At 39.2% G+C, this 18,656-nt stretch overlaps 1 protein-coding gene across 1 annotated transcript in view; it reads left to right on the top strand.

Annotated features, from left to right (window-relative positions):
• The first annotated feature begins 1,135 nt into the window (after positions 1-1,135).
• The window catches only part of LOC149851275 (transducin family protein / WD-40 repeat family protein), a 150,588-nt gene continuing 133,067 nt past the window's right edge, over positions 1,136-18,656 (top strand). The window contains exons 1-3 of the mRNA XM_089999640.1: positions 1,136-1,656; positions 1,763-1,882; positions 2,001-2,084. Coding sequence (XP_089855766.1) covers positions 1,255-1,656; positions 1,763-1,882; positions 2,001-2,084 — 606 coding nt within the window. The 5' untranslated portion in view covers positions 1,136-1,254. The remainder of the gene's footprint in view (positions 1,657-1,762; positions 1,883-2,000; positions 2,085-18,656) is intronic.

Genomic DNA, 18,656 nt, shown 5'->3' with positions numbered 1-18,656 from the left:
GAATTTTTTTTATTTATCTCAGAGTTTTTTTCAAAAAAATATTGGTTAAAAAATAAATTGATTAATATTTAAAAAATATGAGGTAAAATAAAAACTGTATAAAATGATATGGGTTTAAGGTCTTGTCCAAAATTAAAAGTTATAAATAAAATAATTTAAAACTTCAAAATATGAATTTAATTTACGCATTGGATTTTAGAAAACTTTTTCTATTCTCAATACATTAATGCTTTTAATTTTTAAGATCTATTTTAGGAAATCACTGTATATTATCAAGACTTTCCAAAGCTACATATTGAAAAACTTGTTTTATGTTTTTGGTGAATGAGAGGAAGTTCAGCTACTATTAAATGATATATATACAGTGGAATGAAAACTTGACCACTGAAAAACATGCCAAACCTACCCACTAGTGGTGCAGTTGCAACTTTCAGCGAAGATTTTGACCAATTTCAATGGAATCCGATCGATCCAAGTATTTTTTTTTTTGACATACTACATATCAAGATCTTTTCAACGGTAGTCTCGGATCAACGATCAGAGATACTTCGGGACACGACTCATTTTATAGTATTTGAACCATGCATAGTCACAAAAATCTGTTTTTTTCGGCAACTTTGTTGCCATTTCGGCAGCCTTTGGAGATGCGCCAACTATCGTCGGCATCCCTACTGCACCGTGAGCCTAGAACCTTTGGGCGCTCATCCAATCAACTGACAGACGCATGTCAAGTGGTGCATTTGATCACAGGTGCGTCCAAGTTTTAGTGAGTAGGTTAGTGATATTTTTTAGTGGGTAGGTTTTGATCTCTTTCTTTTTATATATATATATATATATGTATTAAAAGATAGTTTACTCACTTGAAAATGATGCTGTTTAATGTATTTAAAATGAATTTAAAGCAAGTAAGCGTCTCTTTTTATTTTAAATCTCATGATAAAAACACAAATAACATGATAAAAGCACAATACGTAGGTTTTATCAGAAATATCACAATATTTTGAAAATATTATGAGATTTTAAAGTTTCAAAAGGTAAAATAATATATTTTATTTTTAACGATATTGTTAAAATATCGCCGATAATTGTCACCATGGGGGCCCACCCCATCCTCACTTCTTGGAACAACCTTCGTCAAAACAGACTCGGGTGCAGAGGGGCACAGCTACAACAGCTGTGGAGGGCGACGATGCAATTGGCAGTGGAAGAAGCGCCGGCTGCTGCATATCGATTGGCCATTGCAACGACCTGCGCATGGACTTGAGCAGCGTCGCCGAAGCTTACCTCGACATGGGCTACGGCATGAGCCGCCTCGACGATCCAGAGGAAGCCCAGGCGTTCAGCGATGCCGATGGCTCGCATTCCCTCGTCGATCAAGAGATCTCGCACCTCACCAAGCTCCGGTCGGCTCCGAGTGAGATGTACCAACGCCTCTGCCCGCCCGCGAGGAAGGGCATGTACGTTTCCACCGCCAAAATGCTCGCCGGAAGGGAGGCCAACTTCTCTGGCAGAGGACGCTTCTCCTCGGCGGATTGCTCTCACGTTCTCAGCAGGTACCTGCCCACCAAGGGCCCCTGGTTCGTCGATAAGATGAAAAGCAAGGCCTACGTCTCCCAGTTCTCTTCCGACGGCAACCTCTTCGTTGCCGGGTTCCAGGTATATCCTCCCTTTACCCTTCGCGTCCCGGCACATAATTCACAAGTGACGCAGTGGATCTTATTGGTTTCTCGCATTCTGATCGGTGGGATTGTATTCTCGGCAGGATCGACATATCAGGATATACAATGCTGAGAACGGATGGAGGGTTCAGAAGGATATTCTCGCTAAGAACTTGAGATGGACCGTTACCGATACCTCTCTCTCCCCTGACCAACGATTTCTGGTGAGTCTGCTTCTTTTCCCTTCCTGATTGCCTCACCAATCGGTTGTAATTAGTGATGCTTGTTTCAGTAGTTCCGTGATGTTGTGTTTTTTTTTTCCTTCTTCTTGTTCGGTTGCAGGTGTATTCAACTATGTCGCCTGTTGTTCATATTGTTAATGCGGGAAGTGGAACCGCTGGGGAACAATCGGTTGCTAACGTCACTGTATGTAATTTATGGGAACTTCATTTCAAACTTCCCTTTCTGTTGAGATATTCAATCTAGGGTTTTGGAATTTTGTTCTGCCATGTTGCTTGCTAGCCATATTTTTCCACTTGCTCTTTGTTCTTTTGTTCAAATATATGGCAGCTTATGAAGAAAGAAACATGTAAGCTTTCAGTTAATAGAAGAAGACATAAAAAGCTTTCGAGAAATCCCATTCATATTCATTTTCCCAAGTTGATTTCGCTGATCAATTTCCATTTGACTTGCCTTTGGCATTCCTAGGTGAAAATAGAGGGCAAGTATACTCGATACCTACTTCTTAAAGCTGCACTCATTCCCATTATCCTGATTAACAGATTGTTTCCTTTATAAACTTGATTCTTCCTAGAGAAGGAGGATTTCTGACAATAATCAGCTGTTAATTTCCTGTTGTTGTAAGGACGGTATCATTGTTTTAGAGCAGTATCTTCCAAGCTTTAATCTTGAGAACAGTGAAATAGTGAAAACAATTTCTTCTTCACCAAAGTTGAATGGCAAGCTATACCAGAAAGACACATCTTTCCGTGTGGCATGACATCATTCATATGGGAAAATGGCCAAGGAGTGGTTCATTACAACTTTTCTATAGATTTGACAACGTTTGATCTTTCTCTCTCTCTCTCTATATATATATATATATGCGTCCTATGTCTAAAAAGGATCTTATACATTTGTCCTATGTCTATGTTCTTATCCATCTGACACAGATCGCTAGACCACAGTTTGGTGTACTCTAGAAGGCATTCCTGCTGCCTATCCTCTTGAAATTGGAGGTAAATGCTTGTAGAACTTTGGTTTTTCATGTTTTTTTGTAAATAATCACTGTACACCGTTCAGTTCAAACATCATTAAGCGAAAGGTGAGATCTAAGTTTTCTCATGAATGTATTTGTTGGAACATCATGACATCGTTCTATTTGTAAATGCAATGACTGATGATAGAACATCTTGGAAACAATGATGGTTGCCCATGTATTATGACTTGATAGAAATTTTATACTTCCAGATAAACAACTAAATAGAATATTCACTGAAAAAAAGATACAGCTACTATGACAATTTAGATTTTACTATAACTTTGGTGTTAACTCCCTTGTAAGATATTGATGTAGAACACTTGGCCTGGAAATTTCTAGAGAATCAAGATAAGTCCAATATGGGGCCAAAGTCTTAGAGTTATGGTTTATGTAGGAAAGTGCAAAGAGCCTTTAAAGTAGGAGTGTCTCAATAGGATTTTAATTTCTAGAGAGGTCTTCAATAAGGTGGATGTCTTAGAGTTCTTAAGGGGTTCGGGCTTTAGAGCGGGGGTTCTTGGGTCTATAAATAGGGGGGACATCTTTTGCTCGTAATCATTTTTTTTTCAATAAAGTGAGGCTTTTATTGGGTATTTGCTCATTCTCTTGTGGATTCAAGGTTCTCTTTGAGCTATATGCTCTTTTCCTTGTCCATTTGGACTTAAGGAAACCCTTGTGGATTCAAGGGATCATAGCTTTCCCTTTGGGAAATAGAAGAGGATCTCGTGAATTCGAGACCGACTCTTCTAAGAAGACAATGCTCTTCTTTATTCACGCTTCTGACTAGGTTAGTTGGTATCAAAGCCTAGTTCTTTCTTGGTTAAATGGCCAATGATGGGTCTAAGAGCCACAACTATGTCGTTAGTACTCCTAAAGATCAACTTGTAACTATGACCAAGGTCAGAAATCTTCAAAGAATGGTAGAACAATTAGTGGTGCTAGTGCAACAATTGCAACTTTAGAGACATGGGCAAAATAGGCCACCAATCAATGAAGGTGCTCATGATACCCGCAAGCATTCATTTCTTCCATGATCAGCCCAGTAGTCTCTCTTATTTAAGTGATGAAGATATTGAGAATTTGATCGTTGGGGAAGAGAGGGCGGTTCCTAACAACGATCGACATCAGAAATACTACAAGATGAAGATAAAGTTTCCTATTTTTAATGGCCAATTGCATATTGAGGACTTCTTAGATTGAATTTTTAGAAGTAGAAATATTTTTTCGACTATATGGATATTTGAGAAGATAAAAAGGTCAAGCTTGTTGCTTACAAGCTTAAGAGAGGAGCTTTAGCTTGATGGGAGCACTTACAACTAACCAGGACTTGCAAGGGCAACAAGCACATAAAAAACAAATGATTTTATTAACATAAAATGCTTAAGACAAGCACAATTACAATATGAGAGAGATCCCATATATATAGAGAAAGAAGAGAGCAAAATGCTAGTCCCAACGGCTAGAATGAAATTAAAAAACAAAAATAAAATTACAAAACTGCCCTTAATGAGCAGGGCCTATTACATAAAGAGAAAAAGAGAAGAATGCCCTTAGAGAGCATGACCTATTGCACATACAACATAATAAAAGGAATATATATCTATATCGTGTCTGTAAGTAAACCCTCATGTGTTCAAGTAATCTCTACATCCACATGATCTCTAATGTTACAGTAGCCATAGTACAATATTTAGCCTCGGTTGATGACAAGAATACTTTTAGTTGCTTCTTGCACTTTCAAAATATCAAAGAATGACCTAAAAAGACATATAAACCTGAGCTTTTGTCATTAGGATCTCCTCCTCAATTTGAAACAAAATAAACAATTAACTCTAGTGAGGAGAAAGAAGACAACAAAAGACCCTTAGAAACAAAATTTTGTAAATATCTAATAATTTTCATCAGAACACTCGTGTACTGTGGTAGGTGAGTGCTGGAACTGGCTTATAGTAAGGACTGCATGGGCTATGTCAGGCCAAGTGATAGTTAAATATGTTAATGCTCCAATCATCAGGTGGTACAGAGTGGGATCCTACAGAGGTGATCCATCATCTTTCTTCATCTTGGCATTGATTATTTCTGAAGTGTCCACACTCTTCTAATCATTAATATCTGACCTGTCAATAATTTTTAGTAACAAACTTGGTTTGGGTTAGCAAATATCCATGTGGAGAATAAACCACTTCAATTCCTAGAAAAAATACCTAGGGCAGTCATTTCAAAACTTTATTTAAGAATACTTTTAATATGGCTAGCCCTTTGTTTGTATTCCCTAGTAATGATCATGTCATCGACATAAAAAAGCAAGACAACGATATCTATATCAAATTTCTTAATAAATATAACAATGTTGGTATAATAAGATTTAAACTCAAGTTTAATCATTATAGAGATGAACCTATTATACTAGGCCTTAGGAGTTTGTTTTAACCCATATAGTGCTTTTCTTAAATGAAGGACTTTTCTAGAAGGCATCTCATATCCAGGAGGTGATGCATATAAACTTTCTCTTTTAGTTCCTCATTTAAAGACATTTTTTATATCCATTTGATACATGGTTCATCCCTTGACAACAACTGAAACTATGAGGGTTCTAACAGAGACCATCCTAGCTACAGGTGTGATGGTTTCATCATAATCTATGCCGTATTATTGGAAATATAGTTACTAATCTCTCCTTATATCTTTCTAGTGTCCCATTACTTTTAATCTTCTCTTTGTAAACTCATCTGCATCCTATAGTCTTTTTTCCTTTTGGTAGATCTTTTATCTCTGAAATTTTACATTTTTTAAGTGACTGTAGTTCATCATTCATAGCTTCAAACCATTCAGGTTAATTTTGGCTAGGTTATATGTTTGGTTCAAAATATGATAGAATCCTAGCTAGACAAGCTTTATATTGAGGAGAGAATGATTCATATGAGACAAATATGTTAGAAGGTCTGGAAATTCTGTCAGATCTTCTCAAGTTGCTTTGTTCATGTCCTTTAGGGTTAAAATATTTTTCTATGGCACTAGATTGTCTATCATTTCCTTGCCTACTATATTGGATTATTGTAGGATCAGTTCTGTCTATGTCAATATTTTCACCATCCTAAATATTGAGTTGCGGTTCTTCATTAACAATACCATCATCATTATTTTTAGGCAACAATTCTTATAAGAATGAATATTTAGTAGCTTTATTAGGCATATTTTGATCAAAGAAGCTTTTTTTTTCTTCTATAAATGAGACATTACTTAAAACATAAAGTTTGTTATTTTTGAAATCATAACATCTAAATCCTTTTTGGTTTTCACCATATCCAAGGAAAACACATGGTATGGGTTTAGGCAAAAGTTTGGCAATTTTTGTTGGTAAGAACGAAATATTTACATCAAAAAATTCTTAATCTTGAATAATTAAATCTTTTTTGAAAATCATTTCAAGGGAAGAGATGTTTTGACGTTTGGAAGAAGAAAGTCTATTTATAAGATACGTGACGATAAGAGAAGCTTCGACCCAAAATTCATTTTGAACATGGTTTGAAATGCGAAGTGTACTTGTGGTTTCAACTATATGTCTATGCTTCTTTTCGGCCAAACTATTTTGTTGGGATGTACTAGTACAAGACCTTTGATGTAAAATACCATTGCTTTCCAAATGTTATTTGAAATCATTTGACATAAATTTTCTCCTTGAATCTGAGCAAAAAATAGATATGCTGGTTTTGAATTGATTCCTAATGGGAATATGAAATTTTTTAAAGATTTTAAGAACTTCATGTTTATATTTAAGGAAATATATCAAAGTATATATAGAATAGTCATCCACAAATATTACATAATAAACATGACCACCTTTAGCAGCAATTGGAGCTGGACCCCAAACATCCGAGTGCACTAATTTAAGAGGTTTAGTTGAGAAAAAATTCCTTTTTGCAAATGAAAGGGCTTTTATTTTGCTAAGAATGCAATCAGTACAATGAAAATCTTCATTACAAATTTTTTTCAAATGAGATATATGGGATAATTTGGATATGCTAGGATATCTTAGCCTTTGAGGCCACAAAAAAATATCTAAGTTTTGTACATTGCAACAAAAAATGTCTTTTTGAATAACCAACCGACCTATATAATAGAGATCTCCTTCTCTATGGCCTTACCCAACCTGCTTCTCGGTCTGAAAATCCTGTACCCAACATCAGTTTGATGAGAAAGAGATACTACAACCATGGTCGGCAATTTGAGAAAACGAAAGTAAATTCAAGTTGAGTTTTGAAAAAAAATCTTATTTTAGAAATGGAAAAGTTTGAAAATTTATCAAAATTTTCAATTCCTTTTATGTCAAGAGAACAACCATCAACAGTAAAATCATGTGTTTTATTTGAATTAGTGCCACAATCAGAGAACAAAGAAACATTTAGGGTTACATGAAAAGATGCTCTAGAATCCAAGAGCAAAGATATATTACTGGGAGGTGAGGGGGTAGAGACCGCGACTCCCAAGATGGAGGAGCATGAGTTCTTGAGGAACAATTATAGAGCCTTCATCAATTGCGACAATGTTATGGTTTTAATGGATTTGGCATTTCCATCGGTCCCACTCTTATCCTCTTGAAGAGCTCCCATCGATTCTACTTTATTCTTATTTCTTTCTTTGAACTTTGGGCAATAGAGCTTGATGTGCCTCAACTCTCTGCAATTATGGCAAATGATCTTCTTCCTCTCATTTTTATTGCGAGGCTTCTCAAATTGGGGCTTGTTAAAGTGAGGATGCTTATAGGTATTTGTATTGTCTCTGGGTCTAGAAACGACCAACACATTGTCTTTAGTTTCCTTAGATTCAAGCATGGTTCTTAATCTTGTCTCCTCCATGCATACTTCGGCCAAAACTTTATGTAGGGGTAGGCTTTTTTCCGTATGCATAATATTCACCCATACTTGTTTAAACTCGAGCCTAAGACCCTTCAAGAATTGAAAGAGATGCTTTAAAGAATTTGTTTATTCCTTTAAAGAGCGTCATTAGGAGCCTCCAAAACTGGCTCCGATTTTGCCATTTGATCCCACAGCCTTTTAAGAGTACTATAGTGCTCTCTAACTATTTATCTCCTTGCTTGCAATTGTGGATGCGATCCCATAGATCCCATTTATGTGCGACATCCTTTTGTGTGTAGGTTTTTTTGATAAACTCCCATGCTTCATCGACTCTTTCAAATTCGAGGATGTTCGAGCATGATTCTTCATGCATGCTTCCCATGAAGAGAGAGAGAGGACCTTGTCTTGCCGAACCTCCCATTTTTTATGGGCTTTCTTGTAGTCCAACAATGCCTTTTTTCTTTTGCTTCCTTTAAGGGTCTTTTCTTTAAATGTCCTATCTTCTCCCACTATGGTTTTTATGAGAATAAGTTGAGGTTATGGGAAGGAGCTGTCTACATATTGCCACAATTCTTTGCCCATGAGAATTCTCTTCACCACCATAGCCCACATGTTGTAGTTGCTTCCATCAAACTTGATGGGAACGACCATAACAACTTCCTTGTTGGCCATTTGAGTGTGAAGAGAAGAGGAACAATGTGAGAGAATGAGTAAAAAAATAGAGTGGATGAAGAAGGCTCCACTAAGCAACTTTTTCACGAGCCTTTAATCACACGATCCATGACCATGAACACGAATCCCTCAATCTCTAAGAGCTCAAGGCTCTGAACCAAAGGAGTCTACAAATAAGTGCCTCTAAAGGCTATAAAGTCACACATGTGCACAAATACAAGAAGCCGTTTATGGGCAAGATACAAGTTCACAAGAAATAGCACAAGCACAAGCCACTAAACGGAAACAAGCACATAAAAAATAAATGATTTTATTAACATAAAATGCTTAAGAGAATCATAGTTACAATATGGGAGAGATCCCATAGTTATAGAGAAAGAAGAGAGCAAAAAGGCTAGTCCAACTAGCCATTGGTCTAGTCCCGATGGCTAGAATGAAGTGCAGGGCCTATTTCATAAAGAGAAAAAGGCAAGAATGCCCATAGAGAGCATGACCTATTACATATACAACATAATAAAAAGGAATATATATATATATACACATACATAGTGTATATACATATTAATGTTAAATATATGTATATACATATTTATTATTTAAGTTAACAATTCCCTGCTATGAAAGACAAGGGCAAAGCATCGATGGAGGGAAAATCTCGATTGTCTGTCAACTCGAACCAAGATGTGGACAACAACAAGGGTCAAGCCAAATCAACTAAAAAAAAACCTCATGCAACCACTTAACATTTTAAGTACTATCGGTGTGGAGAAGCTGGATATAGGTCCAACCAATGTCCCAAGAGAAGGGTAATAAATATTGTTGAGAAAGAAATTGATGAACTTATAGAAGGGCAAGAAACTGATTCAGTAGAAGATGATAATGAGGATGTGACTTACTCATATGTAGGAACTTCTTTGGTCATGAGGAGTTTAATGTAACGCCCCAAAATCTTGACTTGTTAACTTTTGAAAGATATTTAGAAAACCTTTCAAAATTTAGAGTTTTGGTTTTGAAATTCAGCGGAAGCAGATTTTCCTTTTAAAGATAGACAAGTCGACAATTCTGGGTACATTAGCGTAAAACCCGCAGAAGAAAATTGGCAAAAACAATTGGAGGACTAAAAATATGTATATATATATGTCAAAATTCAGTTTGCATGGCTTTGAGGGTTTACCCAGAGTTACCAGTCGAGGAAGCGGGAGCGGGAAGCGATACGGGAAGCGGGAGCGGGAAGCGAGGCAGTTTCAAAAATTTAGGAAGCGGGGAAGCGTGGGACCACTTAGAAGAAAATTCCGAACTAAACAACTTCAGTGTCAGCGCACATAAACTAATCATGCTCATTTCTTAAAATAATCCAGACAATATGTATCACACACAGCTTCACAGTCACAATCTAAATTTCAAAATTATGAAACCAATCAAATTTCCTTTTTCTAATAGCATTAACACCCGTAATGAATACAGAGGAAAGCATCAAGCCTTAAAATTCAAGTTTAATCAAACTAAATCTCAAACAAACATGACAGTTGAAACTTGAAACACCACATATTTAATTTAACCCAGGAAATCACAAATAGGTAGAAGCTTGATAAATCCAATCTAAAAAGAACTGCAGACAAGTTCTATTTATTCTTATCAGAATATGCCCATCAAATCAAATTTAACGAATCAGTACATGAATCAGCCAAGAGTCCAAGACTCAATGCATATAGCGAAATTTGTGAATCAGCCAATTTTTTTTTTTGATAAAATAAAAAATGGCTACAATTATTAATAAAAATCTATTTCATATGGACAAATCAAACTATTTGCTGCAGTCAGGGCTGGGCTACAAAAATGGATAAAAATCTATTTCATATGGAATCAGGGCTGGGCTAGGACTGGGCTTTTAAAAAATAAAAAATAAATAACTGTTTTGGGAGGCTACCGTAACAATTATTATTTTTTTAAAAGCCCAGTCCTAGCCGGCTAGCCCAGCCCTGATTCAATATGAAATAGATTTTTATCCATTTTTTGTAGCCCAACCCAGTCCTACCCAGCCCTGACTGCAGCAAATAGTTCGATTTGTCCATATGAAATAAATTTTTATTAATAATTGTAGCCATTTTTTATTTTATGTCAAAAAAAAAAAATCGGGGACGCTGCCCCCGAACTATGTTGTGAGAGGCATACGCCTCAGAGGCGAAGCACAGGCTCAACGCCTCGCTTCGCCTCATTGCATTTACAACCTCGCTTTGCCTCATCGATTCAATGCAGTGGCGTAGCTAGGATTCATGTGGGGGGGGGGTAAACAGGGGTGTAGCAAAAAAAAAATTTGTGTGACAGTCGGGGGTTCGGGGCAAGGTTGTTAAATGCGATGAGGCGAAGCGAGGCGTTGAGCCTGCGCTTCGCCTTCGAGGCGTACGCCTCTCACAACGTGTCCTCTCACAACAAATTTTGGATGACCTCGAGCGAATCGAAAGAGAGAGGTCGCCGAACGTCAGCGGAAGAGAGAGGAACATACCTGAACAGAGACATTGCCAACGTCGATCAAGGTCTTCGGATGTCAACAAAGGAGGAGGTCGCCGATCGTCAGAGGTCGCCGATCGTCGGAGGTAGCAGATCGGCAGAGGTAGCAGATCAGCAGAGGTAGCAGATCGTCGGAGGTCGCAGATCATCGGAGGTCGCCGGTCGTCGGAGGTCGCCGGTCGTCGGTGGTCGAAAATGAGAGAGAGAGAGAGAGAGAGAGAGAGAGAGAGAGAGAGAGAGAGAGAGAGAGAGAGAGAGAGAGAGAGTCGGGTGAAAAAGAAAAACCCTGAGCCTTCGTTCTTAAGTTTTCACGATTTTTTTAAAATGTCTGTTTTGCCCATATTCAGATTTTTTTTTAGTTTCTTGTTTTTCACGTGTCAATTTTTTTTTGAAAAAGGGTAAAAATGGTATTTCGTAAACACGTTTTCCTTTAAAGGGGGACGCGCTTCTTCTTTTTTACGTGTGCTTCCCTGTGCGTTTCAGAAGCGCCGCGTTTCGCGCTTCCGAAGCGCGTCTCGGGGAAGCGCGCTTCCCCTTATGCATATGCGTTTCTGGTAACTAAACCGTTTACCCCCGTGAGCAAAAGTACAAAACGGCAACCAGAAGCAGGTAACCAGGATGCAGGCAGAAAGGGGTGAGATCTCGAGTCATCCTGCATCCCGTCATTGGCTGTCAAGAGCACCTACTCATCACCTGTCCATAAAACAGGTCAGTTTCACGAAAAACTAATAGGTACGCAAAGAAAAGCAGTAAAGAACAAAGTGCTAAAGCAAAGTAGGATAAACAACTATAGTAGTCCCACTGATTCTACAAGCAGAGAGTAACTAAATACAGAAACTAACTCAGCAAAGCAGTTAGCATACTAAGCAGAGTAACTCAATAAGTTAAGCATTCGTAGCAGAGCTCATAATGCATGCAATTATCAATAAATTCAAACAAGTAACTAAATATAGAAAGTGACCATGTGCAATAAGAGTCAATCTCTCAAAAGTCTACAACTAACTTGAAGTGTGAGCAAGTTATTTTTAGTTTCGATATTAACTGGCCATGCGGGTACGAACATGACACGGAACATAGAAACAACCGAGACCAGTCCAGGGGTTTATTATGCTGTGTTTTATGATAACCCGGATAGCTGATAGAGTCCTCTCCTAAGGGGACGACCAGTGGCTGAGAGAGTAAGTCCTCAAAGGCATGTGTGTGGCCCATGGATGCATCCAACTGTAAGTTACCTTTTGTACCCCATTTCTCTTAACTCCGATGATTGGGAAAGTCGGGTCTTTTGCTCGTAGGGTGGTCGTTAACGACCTGTCCATTGGAGTTTTGTACCATCTATCTTCTCTCTTATTGAACCGTGGGAGGCAAATGTGCACGACGGGGGTTTCTTAACCACCGTCCCATTCTATATGCTCTGGTATGTTAGACCCACATGAGCATCTAGCCTGTGAAGGCGCATTATCACATTTTATTTGGTTCCAGCAAATGTGCTCATTGCATGTTTCGAGATTTCATCGACCTCTCATACTACCCATAGTAGTGCAACATTCTGTCCTTTTCTAAAGGCACGACTACGATGGTAGGCATGGGTATCTCAAAGGATAACTCAACACCATCCGACAAAATAATTTATTATGTGCTTAGAGTGTACAACAGAATCATACAAGGCTTAGGATCTCCGTGGATCCCCATGTACCTCTCAAGTGTCTCGACTCGGGGTAATAACGCTAACTCCATCTAGCAGTGCACAGAGAATGGCTAGCTTAGCCAATTCGAAAAGGTGAGATTTCGTATAGAGGAAATCCCCTTTTTTTCAAACTGAAGCGTCGATACTTGATTTTGCGTCTTTCGCAAAGAGCGAGAATCGGTTTGCGCACCTGCACGCCCTGCGAGGCCTGCAATAGCAGGGTCACATGAGGCAAGGCCTCACTCCAGGTGTGGTAGCTCATAAAGGAACACTAGCATGCAATAGCAAAGATGGAACATAAAGGCAAAAGCATAAAGAATTTACCAACAAATCAATACAGGATATAACTATAGGAAAAAATAACTGTTGAAAGGTAAATGCATGAGGAACTATGTAAAGTAAATGCAGATAATCAAACTTTTCATTTGAATATGTATGTATTTTAGTATTTTGTTCGTTTAAAGTCCTTTTGCGCAACTTGCCCCTACCTTAAGGGGTTGTGGTCTTGTGTTCGTCTGCGAGTGTAGGTACGAATAGTATTGGGCCATAGGGCGTGAGCGTGCTCCGTCGCGAAAGCTGCGAAAAGAAAAAGATAATAAGTGGCTGATAGTTCGCAAAAGAGAATGCGACAAGGGCCATCCAAGGGTCGGTTTCCAAGACAAGCCCGATCCTGCAAGAGTGCACGACAAGGGGTAGTGGTAGGGGCTTGGCCCTTGTCGACTTATGCAAGAGAATGGCAGGGGCTCGGCCCCTGCTGAAAAAATCGAACACGCGGCAGGGGCTCTGCCCCTGTCGAAAAAAGATAAAGTGGCAGGGGGGGGGGAGATAAAGTGGCAGGGGCTCTGCCCCCTGCCGGAAAAAGTAAGCAAGTGGCAGGGGGCCTGCCCCCTGCATGCCAGAAAAGGGGGTTGCATGGCAGGGGCCTCGGCCCCTGCCTGCTTGGGAGAGTCGCATGGCAGGTGCCGAGGATCATGCCTGCCAGAAACATCAAATGGTAGGGCCCGAGGCCCCTGCCTGCCGAAAAAAGTCGCACGACAGGGGCCATGACCCGTGCCTGACGAACTTATCGCACAAGAACTCTATTCCGAGGATCAACTTGAAGTCATCGAGTGGGACTACCGAGAAACTGGTTGTGCCCAACCAATCTCCCATCTTAACAGTCACGTTTTTTGCCTCATCGAGGATGGGCTTCACTTCTGAGTTCACCGCTTTCATGCGGGTCACCTTCTTCATGGACTTTAAGCCCACTCGCTTTGCCTCTTTCTGAGAGATGAAGTTATGGGTGTCACTTGAATCGACCATGGCCTGAGTGGCCACTTTGTTTATGATGACATCCATGTACATGAGTGCCTTGCTCGACGAAGGCATGCAAACACTTGCTTCTTTGAGCGCCAATACTCTTTGTAGCACGCCCATCCTTGGTTGGTCCTCTGGTGGATCTTCCGTCTGAGTTGCGTTCATAGATCTATCATAATTTCTGTGATTCCCACTGTAGTTCTTGTTTTCTCCATATCGTTCTTGATAATTTCGGTTTCGGTTGTCTTGGCGATTTTGCATTTGGGCATATTGTCTGTCTTCTCGATTATCATTCTACTTTTTATCCCCATAAGTTATCTTTTTCAGCTGTCTTCCCTTAAACTCAGGTTTTCGCTGAAATTTTGATAGTACTTCTACTGTTGCGAAGGCACTAGCAAGATCTCGAGGTTTCTGCTTCCGCAACTCTTGCTCCGTCCAAGGCTGTAATCCCATCATGAAATGGAGGAGGCGGTCCGTCTTCCCTATATGAATAGGTCTTGATGTAGTCATGGATTGACCCAGTCTGCTTCAGGCCCGTCATCTTCTTGTATGCCAAGTAATTGGCGTCCATCGGAAGGAAGTGACTTCACAACTCTCTTTTGAAGTCATCCCATGTATCAATTGTGTAGAGACCCTTCTCCATGTCACTGCGTCTGCTTCGCCACCAAACAATGGCATCATCAGCAAACCGTTCTGTGGCGGTTCTAACCTTAACCGCATCGTCCTCGATAAAGCTTGCTTCGAGGAATTCCTCCATCTGCCACAAGAAATTCTCTACTTCCTTGGCGTCATGAGTATCAGTAAACTTCTTGGGCTCAGGAACCTTCAGACGAGTAGTCGACATCTCGACTATACCATAATTGTTGGTTGTTGGCCGACGTTCCAGAGCTAGGATTCTGCATTCCAAAGCCTGGTTGTTCCATTCTTAAGCCTTGATCCTTCACAGTGTCCAACTCGGCAACAATCGAGTCTACTATATCTTCGAGTAACACGATACTTCCTTGGAGTTTTCATTCGCAGTATTGAGTTCATCATCGAGCTTTAGATAACTGAGAGAGGCTTCACACATTGTAGCCTTCATCTCATGCATTTCTCGCAGGAGTTTTTCCACCATCTTTTCCAACTTGGTGGGGTCTGCCGAAGGAGTTTTCCAAGCTTTTTCGGTGGTAAACATCTCTGTTCCCTTTACTTTCTTGATCTTTGGCTTTAGCAGTATCACCACACCAGAATCTCCAGAAGCCATGATCAACGATTGTCGCTTGGTCGAGCGAGACTTGACAAACTTCACCTTGCCCAGGGTGAAGTCAACTCTGGTACTATGTCACATGGGTGCAGGTGCTGGGATGCGGCACTTCCAAAAAACCCAGGTGCGGGGGTGCGGCAATATATATATATATATATATATATAAAGTCTAAAAGTTGGACATAAATGATCCTGGGTGCGTTGACTACACCCAGGGTCAGATTGACCGCATCGGGAGTGGGTGCGACACCTAGTTGGAGAATCCCTATGACATATAGGGCAAAAAAAAATTTCTTGGCATTTTTTTTAAGTTCAAAAAATTGGACCAAAATGACCCTGGGTGCGTTGACCGCACCCAAGGTTGGGTTGACCGCACCCGCACCTGCGTCGCGTCGACGTGGGTGCAACACCCTGCTAGCCGAATCTCTGTGACATAGCTCTGGTACCACTTGTCACAGGCTAAATTTGAGATGCCCGTGCGGCGTTGGGCAACCTTGACCCAACATGCCTTTTAGCGAGTTCTAAAAGCGAACGCAGCAGATCTTTCGAAGCAACAAGTGTGCTGGCATAATTTGTAATATCGTGTGTTTTTATGCTGTATTAAATTCTGGAATTCTAAAAATTTAGCTAAGTGTTGTAGAAACATCGGTAAAATACTCGATGTTATGTAACGACCCCAACTCATACACCCTGAAAATGCGGATTTTTTTTTTGAGTTGCAGAAAACTTCCCAGAGACCCGGGGTCCTTACAGTTCCAATTTTAGTTGGATAATCACACACCGCAAACGAACTTACATTTATCATCCACAACCAACCAACTAAACTCTTTTATTGATGAATCCATAATAGTCTCATACTCAAGTCAGAAGTGAAGTAACAACTGCAAGAAATAAAAAAGAACTAAAAGAAGCAAACCTAGAGCCACTCTGTCCGTAAGTGAAGCAGTCTGAAGCAAATGTGACCTTTGTATCCCCTCAGAAGCGAGTCAACTTCACTGATTACCTGCGTCTGCGAAAAACCAATAAAGTAGGGTGTCAGAATTCGAAGAATCTTCCATACAGGTACCTCTAATGAAACAAGTGAGCTAAAGAATATAGATAAGACTTCACGCAATAATTTAAAGAAATGCAATGATGACAAATATATAATTCGATTTAAGCATTCATACAACAGGGAACAATTTCTAAGCATGAAGAATCATTTAAGCACTAGCAGAGATCACAATTTAAATAAGCGAGACATTATAGATTAAACATCATGCATCCATCAACATGTAACAATTAAGAAAACAGGTGAAACATGCATGTTCTAATGCATAGCAGGATTATGCATGATTTATGTGCAATGCATGAATACTGTATTATTTTTCATTAGAGTTTTACCTTTCCATATGCATGCTCTATTAAATACATACAATTTAAGTTCTTCTTTTTAATTAATTATCATTGTCCACGAATACACCAAACGGGTAAAATCCCCGAGGTTAAGTTAGGTTTCCAGGGTAGCTTAACACACATTTTTTATTTTATTACTGAGTTCTAAACTTAGCTCTCGACTGATATCAGGAAACAACACCATCCATCGGAACATTGGAAAACAACATCCAATGTCGGGGACACCATGAAAAACAACATCCACTGGCGCCACTTTCTTGGTATACCAAAACAACAACGACTATGTCAAACACACCAACCCCAGACAAAGTGGCAGACTCTCCCTAAAACTGTGGTCAAGAGAAGAACCTCAATATCGGGTTTAGGGACAACAACAACGCACACAGAGTTTTTGTATCCTTACGGTTTCCCCAAAACCGCAATATCCAAGATTGTCTTGTTAAAGAAGGGACATCAAAGAAACATAAATTACAATGTTCTTTACTTTCTTGTTATTAATTCATTTCTTTTATATTTGCAAATCAGCATGGAAAATTAATAACAATAGCTTGCAGATCAGCGTGCCAAGCTCTTCACAGGACCACAACCCGTGGCAACAGAGAACCGTGCATCTCTTTTACATTTGCAAATCAACATGCAAAATTAATAACATAGGCTTGCAAATCAATAAGCAATCATAAGCTCGCAAATCAGCATGTGTAGCTCTTCATGGTCTACTACCCATAGTACCAATAGAACAATGCGATTAAAACTATAATATAAATGTGATTTTTGCGATGCATTTAAACAATTAATAAAGGAGCAAACCGTAGCTCAAGGCCTACCCGGCTCTCGATGATTCATTTCGATCATCGATGCACCGTATGCAAAAACCATAACAAGATGCCACATATAACATAATGTCAACATGCTTTCAATGCACATTCATGTATGCCAACGTATCAATGTGTATGCTACACTAATAGTTATATGCACTTTGATGCACATCCATATATCTCAATCTCAATTTAACTATACGTATGATTCAACAAGTTCAGTCAAAGCCTTGAGAACAGGTTACACGACAACAACCAAGGATGATTACATGTTTAGCTAAGTCATCACAACACTCGTAATATTTCTGTCGGTAAAGCTTAAAACACAATGTTTCACAATTATATAGCATCACATGATTCCATCTAAAATCAGCATGCCATACACATGTTCATATTGAATCAAAATTCATAATGGCAATAAAGATTAAAAACACAGTTTTTCTTTTTCTTCTTTTTCCTTTTTTTCTTCTTCTCTCTTTTTTTTTCCAAGTGTAGTGCCCATATACAGTCAGCAAATACGGTCGGCGACGGTTGGGTTTCAAGGGTTGTGCAGAAGACTATATTAAAGACTTGGTTTATTAGTTGGCGAATTAAATGAAGAAGTTTATATGGATCCTCCACCAGGAGTGTGTATTGGTAAAGATAAAATTCTCAAACTTAAGAAGACATTATATGGTTTAAAACAAGCCCCAAAGGCTTGGCATGATAGATTTAGTAATGTAATGATAAGTTTGAATTTTCGTTCATGTTATACTGACACTGCTTTGTTTGTGAAAAGTGCAGGGTCTTCAGTAGTTATTTTACTACTTTATGTTGATGATATGATCATCACTGGAAGTGATGAGCAATGCATTAATGATATTAAGAAGGTTTTGAAAGAAAATTTTGACATATCTGACTTTGGTTTCTTAAGATATTTTTTAGGGATTGAAGTAGCGTACTCTCCTCGAGGGTACATTCTCTCTCAGATGAAACTTGCTGCTGACATCTGTTCCAAATCTGGTATCTCCGATGATAAGAAGACAGAAACCCTAGAAGTCATCAATGCAAAATTAAGGTTGGAAGATGGAACACCTCTCGAGGATCCTACTCTCTACCGGCAACTTGTTTGGTCTCTAACCTACTTATCCATCACTCGGCCAGACATAGCTCATGCCGTTCACTCTGTCAGTCAGTTTCAACATGCTCCTACAACTGTGCACATGAGTGCAGTCTTAAGGATCGTCAGATATATCAAAAACACCATAACTAAGGAAGTTTTTCTTTCCTCT

This window comes from Nuphar pumila, chromosome 1, assembly GCF_984573655.1.
Source record: "Nuphar pumila chromosome 1, dmNupPumi1.hap1.1, whole genome shotgun sequence".
In the NCBI taxonomy this organism is placed as follows: domain Eukaryota; kingdom Viridiplantae; phylum Streptophyta; class Magnoliopsida; order Nymphaeales; family Nymphaeaceae; genus Nuphar; species Nuphar pumila.
This window is presented reverse-complemented; position numbering and strand designations above follow the sequence as displayed.